Source organism: Montipora capricornis, chromosome 1 (genome assembly GCF_036669925.1).
Source record: "Montipora capricornis isolate CH-2021 chromosome 1, ASM3666992v2, whole genome shotgun sequence".
In the NCBI taxonomy this organism is placed as follows: domain Eukaryota; kingdom Metazoa; phylum Cnidaria; class Anthozoa; order Scleractinia; family Acroporidae; genus Montipora; species Montipora capricornis.
Genome location: NC_090883.1, coordinates 3965615 through 3973672, shown reverse-complemented (window position 1 = coordinate 3973672; position 8058 = coordinate 3965615). Strand labels below are relative to the sequence as shown.

The window sequence follows — 8058 nt, the reverse complement described above, 5'->3', positions numbered from 1 at the left end:
TGTAGAAGATCTCAAAGCAGGTTTGTCTTTGTAATCCAGAACTACGATATTGGGCATTGTAAATTTTGAGGTTTCGAGAGAATGGATTTTTTTTTAATCATGGTTTTAAAATGGCCGTTCAGGAATTTATATGCACATATGCGAGTTTTCCATTTTCGGCCGCCGGCCAGTTGACGACGACCTCTGGAAAGTCTGTTTACTTAGTTCCAGATTTGAGGTTGGTCGGTCAGTCGACAATAGCTGTCGTAAACGGGCACTAAATAGTTGAATCACTTTTCTAAAACAAAAGTCACTTTACGAATCAACATGGGAGTGGGCACGGGAAAAATGTATAATTTATGTCACAACATTTTTGCGTGAGACTGTAGCTTCATACCAGGAGCCCATTAACCGGAGCCTCCATCTTCCATATTAACCCTCTGAGTCAACCCTTTCTCGTATCTTTCTATTTTTAGGGGCACATCGCAGGGGGCTCTAGTGGATGTTGTCACAATAGCCAATCAAAAGAGACCTATGGTCAGCCACTTATTACGTAACATACGTATGTGACGTATGTTAACGACTTCACGTATATTTTCAGTGGCATACGTCACATACGTCAAAATATAGTAGTTCTAAAAATAGAAAGATACGGGAAAGGGTTGACTGAAGCGTACAACACACTCGTCTTAAGGCTCGTGTGTATACCAAGAAAATACAAATGACTCGTGGGATATTCCACGGTATACCACTCAAAAAGAAAGCGTTGCATAATTATTATGTCTTCACGAGTGGTTTGACTGAAAACCCGAACGAGCGACGTAGGGCTTTTGACACAAACAGCGATTGAATATGATCCTCAATTCAAATAAGTTAAAATTAAAAACTAAATAGAAAGAGCACCTTTACTTTAGAAACCCTGCAAAGTTTTGGCATATCAGATGCAATATCAGCTGAGAAAATGTAAGTTCAAAAATTAAAAATTTACAGACGTTTGTATGATGGGGGATATGGCGTACACCCCCAGTCATGCAAATGTCTGTAAATTTGCCGAATTCTCAGCTGATATATCACCTAGTATGCTGAAACTCTGCAGGGTTACTGTTTATTTCTGGTATCAGTTTTCATTCAGTACAATTTTAAATTCAAATCCGTTGCCGCCATTTTGGAGAATGGTCTATAATCCTGGTAAGGGGGGAAATACTGAAATCATTGCACAGACTGAAACTGTTAGATAGTAGCGTATCCTCCGGATAAAGTTATGCCGCCTTTGAACAATTGGGGCCAGAAAAGTATGAGACTTTGTATGTGTTTCGACACTACAAAAGACATCCAGGTCGGCTTCACTAGTCTTTAATTTGGAGTAGCGGAAACTAACTCTTCGTATCTTTATATATACGTATCTTTACATATGTGACATCGGTGTTCATCGGATCATTTCAAAGATCCCTCCTCGCAAGCATCTCAGTTGCATCTTTCACGCAGGCTTTCTGCATTGCATAAGAATTGCTCTAAACTCTTTATTGCCCTTATTTTATCATGTTTTTACGGGTTTTTCCGCGTTTAATTTTAGTTCCTCGGTGGAGATGCACAGACGTCAGAGCTGTAGCCAGATGAAAGCAAGACCCCGTATGTATTAGTGCATCTTTTCTTTTAACATGCGGAATCTGAAGTTCACTTCTCAACCAACATTTTCGCTTTCTTTCTCTGCCAATCACATTAGCAGCGAAATTTTGCGGACCTCAGACATCGACATAGTGGTTCGAAATCGACAAATCACAACGCTGGGTGTGCTCATTGTCTCGTTCCGCCGCAGTGATTAATTTTTTATCCTAGTAAATTCGTTGTGTTTGCTGCCACACCTTTTTTTCTGTTTCCATTCACTTGTCCAGTCGTATTAATTTTCTGTCATTTATCTTTACAGCAACTGCCGCTGCCACCCTGAGTATATCTCCGCGTAAAGTGCGTCAGATCAACGATCCAATCTCGCAAATTCTCAATCAACTTCACAAAATCATCTTCATAACACAGGTTCGAAGCCAATGTTTCATGACTTATCTTTGAAGCAGGGAATCGATAAGTGTAAAACAAAAAAGAAACTCCTTTATGCGATCAAGGGTAGTAATGTAATGTGACTTCTTAAACTGTAGTGCCTTGGTTGCTTTATGGAATTTGTTTTTCTTTAAATATTTTGAATGCTTCGAGGCATGGTTCGTAAAACATCTTACCTTATTTAGTATTCCATCGCAAAATTGAACCTAAAGCAGTGTCCCCGTTTCAGGGATCTTAGTTACCTTGCATATTAAACAATTTTCACTTTTATTTTAGCTCTTGAAAGTCCTTGATTCGTTAAATTACGCTTGTACAACCTGTTTATGAATCTTTTTTCAATAAGTGCAAGTGGTAACGAACGTGACAGCAGATTGTGGCATTAACGAACTGAAGATCAGAGAACGAGTACTATGCGACTACGATTAGACGACTACTAATGTTCTATCGCAAATATTATTTTCCTGCTCTTGAAGCATAATCTGACCCAAAAAAATCAGTGTGTAAACAGAAATATTTCTACGTTATCGCAACGTCTTCATCAGTCGATTATCGGTCACGTGGTTGTATACCCATGACCATTTTAGTGCGCTGAATACAGGAGGTAGTTCCAGGCCCCATCCTGTGAAGTGTCAGACTTAATTCCTTGATGAAAAGTGCTTCTTGAATCCGGCGTTTGTCCTTCTTATCCTCTGATCAAATTACTACAAGGATATTGAAATCACCTACCCGACTGATGAAGACGTTATGATAACGTCGAAATATTTCTAAAATGAAAGAAGTTAAAAACTTCGTATGCTGCGTGGCACTTGTTACTACAATAACAAAATAAAAGTTGAGAATGCTGCTGAAAGTGCCAAAATCGTAACAAATGTCCAGACCGGCGTGGAATGGCACTGATGAAGGGCACAGTCCCGAAACGTCTGGACATTTGTTAAGATTTTGGCACTTTCAGCAACATTCTCAACTTTTATCTCGAAATATTTCTGTTTAATTTTTTTTTTTTTTGGATCAAGTAATTAATTTTCTGTTCTGTTCTGTTCTTGAACAAACCTCGACCTCTAACTCAGAGCTGAAAACTCAGTATTTGCACTTTATACTTGACACAAGTCGATCTCGCAAATTTCGCAGTAGAATAACGGCTACAAAATTCGAAAACGAACTTGTAAATATTGAGTCACTGTATGGTGAGCTAAAAACGAGGAATTAAAGTTTGCGGACCCGACGGATTCGTTCTTAATGTATTATTTTTAGTAGTAACATCGGTTATATGTCATTTGCTCCCATAAGCGTTGGTTAACCCAGTGCTGTTTGTCTAGCAATTTTTGACCTGTCTTTTCCAGTTACCTCCAACACTTTCTCCGAATCCTGAACGAAGAATAGTGGAGCGGTTTAAAAGAGCGCTGTTTGCCCCTCAAAACAGCTCTTTCGTCAATCTAAAAAGCGAGGTGAAAAAGGTATGACATCTGATATTTCAAGGAGGCTAAGTGGCGGCTTTTAAGTTACATAGAAAAGAAATTGTCATGAAAGTAAGTTACGAACGTTGACCGCCGGTCACAGGATGCATACGCGGCCAAATAGTCAACTACACTCTTTAAAAATGCCACTCAATGGGCAAAATGACGAGTGAACTTTGTTGGAGATGCATTTGCCTTCCCCTTCTAATTGTCTGAGATGTCGCAGGAGTACCTTCGATCAACCACATCCTCTGCGTGCAATTGTAAATTTAAGGATGGCGCCTACTATTGTTATTGCGAATACGTTCAGCGCATCTAGAGATACTCGGATTTCCTATTTGTGGTGCTTATTAATACGGATATTTTTGCGCGGCTTAAAACTATCCGGAAATAGTAGATCTTAGTAAGTACTCTTGGTATCCAAAGAGAAATATGGGGGTAACCATGCATTTTTGAGAGATAATTAAGCTTCAATTTGAGAAAGAACGCCATACATTGCTTTGTATTTTAAAGCTTTTTACAAATATTATTCATCAATTATCAATGAAAATGCGTGGTTACCCCCAATTTTCTTTTTGGATTTCAATAACACTTGTTAAGATCTACTTTTTCTGCATAATCAAAACCGGGGCAAAAATACCTTTGAATTTTGAATTGTTTGCTAACTTTGAGTTTTTTTTCTGCGAGAGGTACCTCACAGGTCTTTCTTGTTCACGAAAAGGTTCATCTACTTTAATGTAAAACGCACTTATTCCTTGCTGTCTTCCTCGCAGGTGATTGAGGGTTCGAGAGAAGTTATTGACCTAAAATTTGGCTTTGGGGAGCCGTCGTTCCTGCATCATCAGCAAGATACGGCTGATAAATTAGGTGAGTAGACGAAAAGATTAAGTTGAACGAACCCGGAACGGAATGTGTGGTAATTTTGTTCGACGAGTAGGAGAACTGAGTACATAATGCAGATTGTATCGAGATGTTTTGTGGAACGACTGACCGACCGGTCGTGAGGGGCCAGATGACATCATCGGAGAGGGCCATTATCATTGATCACCACCAGTGACTGTCTTTAATTTTTTCCTAGTGAGTGGGGTTAATCTTGAGTCCGCAGATGGACAAGAAATCGGAATAACGTACGAAATGATGCAGGTCAGTGAATGGTGATGTGTATTGGAGCAAACCATATAGTGCGCATGTTTGCTATGGCACAATTGACAAACAGACAGACAGCCTTTATTTTAGCACGAAGATAATAAAAGCTATAGGCCCTATGCAAAAATGGCTGCCTTTAATATATTCTTTTGTTCATATTCAAAATAGCCCAACTAACCTCGTTTTTGAGACCAAAATTATTAAGAATTTGTTATCCCGAACGAGGTTAGTTGGGCTATTTTGAATATGAACAAAAGAATAATTTAAAGGCAGCCATTTTTGCATAGGGTCTATGCAGCTTATGTGGTCATGCATAAATACCAAACCTAAAAATCAAACTATCTAAAGTTAAATTATTAATAAACTGTGACTGAACTATACATATATATATACAACATTAAAAAGCTCTAAAATCAATAATTGGTGTATTTGAAACGTAGTAATGGGGTTTAGCAACGAGAACGTTTCGTTCCAGATGCAAAAAATAGTCATCGAAGGTTGTGCTTTCCTTTGCTTTTGTTTTCTTACTCGAGGAAGTCCCTTTGAGTAGTTTCAGAAATAAACTCTTTGTTTTAGAAATTGCCTCATCATACAAAGTAAATTCTACCCGTCCTGTTGGTGATCATTACGTCTAAGACAATTTCATTTTTATTGCCTACGTCCAATGCTAATTAAATGAAACTTTATTCATTTTTGATATCGAAGTATGCTAAAAGAACTAAACCGGTGCCACTCCCTATTCGGTGGGCTAAAACATTAAAAACTTGGTGCCACTTGACCTGATTGTACTTACAAACACATGTTAAAGGGAGCACGTGCATGCAGCCTTTAAAGAGACGGTGTCGATGATATGAAAAGTCAAGTGACATTGTTTTCGTTGGTTCATTTTTCAGAATATAATTGAAAATGTACTTATGGAGAGCGGCTATTACGACATGTCTCCTTGTGCCAGGTGAGATGCCAAAAATACTACCTCAGTTAAATGAGGTTTGTATTTCACCCTTTAATTTATAAGCCGGCGAATGTGATTTTGGTTGCGTGATTCTTGCCGAAGTGTAATTTTCACATGCTGATCTTAGGGATTTTTGGATCAGAGGACGAGGACGACTACGAGTTTCCCGTACTGAGCATGCGCATAAGGTTTGGGAGACCGACATTTTTGGAAGTGCGCGTGCTCAGAACGGAAGCTCATATTTGTAGGCGTCCACGTCCTCCTATCTTAAAAAGGTCCCAATTTAGTTGGATAGAGGGAGCGAGAGTCAGTGAAAGTCATCGCGAGGACCAACTGTAGCAATATTAGCGATTATAGTTTCCTTACGCCGCCGTTCTCGAAAAGGATTGCTACAGTCCGACCTTCGGAGGTAAAATTGTCAACCCCTGAGGGGCACTCATTGCTATGACCTAATTGGTCACCATAGCAACGGGAAAGCCCCCCAAATTGCCGTGACGTCCAACAGTTGTAAATAGTCTCAATAGTACAGTTTCTTGAAAGTGTTGAAAATGCCGGGCTTGAGCCTCCTTAACTTCTTTCTCATCACGGGCACGCGAGAAAGCTGAGAGACTGAGAGAGCAGTGCTGTCAATTGCATGCATTTTATTCAGTTTCTCCTCTATGTCTTCTCAAGGGAGATTATAAATTTTTGGGCTGCATTTGCCGCGCTTGTTTACTGCGCGCTACTAATCACAAAACAACCAGTGGTCTGGATTAAAATTGCTGAGGGCAAATACCCAAAGCCGGTTTAATGTCAATCTCGAATTAAGTAACATGCACAGTCTAAGGATTTGGACAAAACGATTCCGCCCTGTAAAGGTGAGGGCATAAAAACGCCTGAAAAAGAAGTAAGCCGCCTATAAGGCACGCGGACGGGACAAAGGGAGGAGGTGGGTTTGAAAAAACGCAACATCACCAGCGATGATCTGCAGAATGAATGAATACCTCGTGGCGGAGCCGAGCTAACTCGTGATACAGTAGAAAGAGGGGGGTCGGCGTAATGAAAAAATAACACCTCCAACGCTAGCCCCGCTACGTGACTTGCTTGATTACATAACCATCGTCGCGGCGTAACAAACTGCGCGCGTGACTAGAAACTTGCTTGTAGCTGAAGTAACCTAAAAGGATTAATAGCAACCACAGGGGAAAACATAAAAATCCTATTCGCAAGCAAATATTTTCATTATTCAGTTTTGTCGATCTCCTCAGTTTTATCGATCTCCTCAATACACCTTATTCCAAAATGGCTACTACCATTTTAGTAGTCTTTTGCTTGCTTGCAAATTAGCTCTTGTTGCCTCGTTTAGGTTAAATATTCTTTTGAATTTTAAGTTTAAGAACGAGGCAAAGAGAGCTAATTTGCCAGCAAACATGGCGGTCATTTTGATATAAGATGTATTATCCGCATTTATTTATTATTTCCTTTCGTAAGTTAATACGTGATCTTAATTTCCTTTTTTTTCAGAAATCGTACCGTTCCTTTGGGCCCTATTGGCACTGCATCCGGTGGAAATTTAGGTCCCTCCAAGAGGGGTGCTAATTCATAACTCGTAAAATGAAATCCTTTGAGTCCAACTAAAAATGACAATATAAATTAAAACCTGAAACAAATCCTTGATAATTGAGTGTATTTTCTTTAAATGAAAAGGCCCGTTGTCATCGGCTCATATTGGAGCTATAGAAATTGACAATTGGGAAGGAAGAAAACCTGATGTCGTGGTTGAATGTTTAATATTTTTTGAGTTGTCACTTTCGTATCGTTTAATTGCCTTTTCACGAATGCGTTGAAATCATGCCCAGTGTCGCGAAGTTTTAGTTCATAAATCTCTTCATCTACCAGTCATCTTTGTCCTCTTTCATCTTTTTCAAATGTGTTTGTCATTTTGGTTGGAAAAGGGATTTCATTTATCTTAAATATTGTGCATATGACAAGACTAAGTTATTTTTGTAATAGACTTTTATTTAATGCGCAATAGGTGTACATCAGAAAGAAAAAAAGTTTATATTCACTTTGCGCATGTTTGCGCTGTTGTTATTATATCATGATGGTTTGAAGGAAATTTGTATTTTTCAGCGTTGATGAAACGAAAAGTTGACCTTCTTATCTTTTGGAATTCATTTAATGTCTTCCTATAGGGAAATTCCTTAGTGATGTGAACTCGTTTGCTAAATTTAGGCAGTACTAATTTTGCTTCGGCCGGTCAATTAATGAAAGGACAAATTAATCAATCGGTAGCGGTGTTGTCAGTCATCATTGTACGTTCTCATAGGCGTTGTCACACTGAAAATTGTGAGATTTTTATGGCTAATATTTCGCTGTTTATGAAACCGCGGCGTTAAACTGTAGAAATAGCCAGGTTTAATAACTTTTGAAGTCCAGTTAAGGAGGCTCCCTACAATAAAATTTAGCCTATACCATTAGACTTTAGACGGCCAC

At 39.0% G+C, this 8058-nt stretch overlaps 1 protein-coding gene across 1 annotated transcript in view; it reads left to right on the top strand.

Annotated features, from left to right (window-relative positions):
• The window catches only part of LOC138042100 (serine/threonine-protein kinase Nek10-like), a 52764-nt gene extending 44914 nt beyond the window's left edge, over positions 1 to 7850 (top strand). Inside the window, exons 34-41 of the mRNA XM_068887889.1 lie at positions 1 to 20; positions 1553 to 1608; positions 1904 to 2010; positions 3372 to 3485; positions 4259 to 4352; positions 4564 to 4628; positions 5525 to 5583; positions 7087 to 7850. The exon at positions 1 to 20 is cut by the window's left edge and continues 685 nt beyond it. Coding sequence (XP_068743990.1) covers positions 1 to 20; positions 1553 to 1608; positions 1904 to 2010; positions 3372 to 3485; positions 4259 to 4352; positions 4564 to 4628; positions 5525 to 5583; positions 7087 to 7168 — 597 coding nt within the window. The 3' untranslated portion in view covers positions 7169 to 7850. The remainder of the gene's footprint in view (positions 21 to 1552; positions 1609 to 1903; positions 2011 to 3371; positions 3486 to 4258; positions 4353 to 4563; positions 4629 to 5524; positions 5584 to 7086) is intronic.
• The last annotated feature ends 208 nt before the right edge of the window (positions 7851 to 8058 follow it).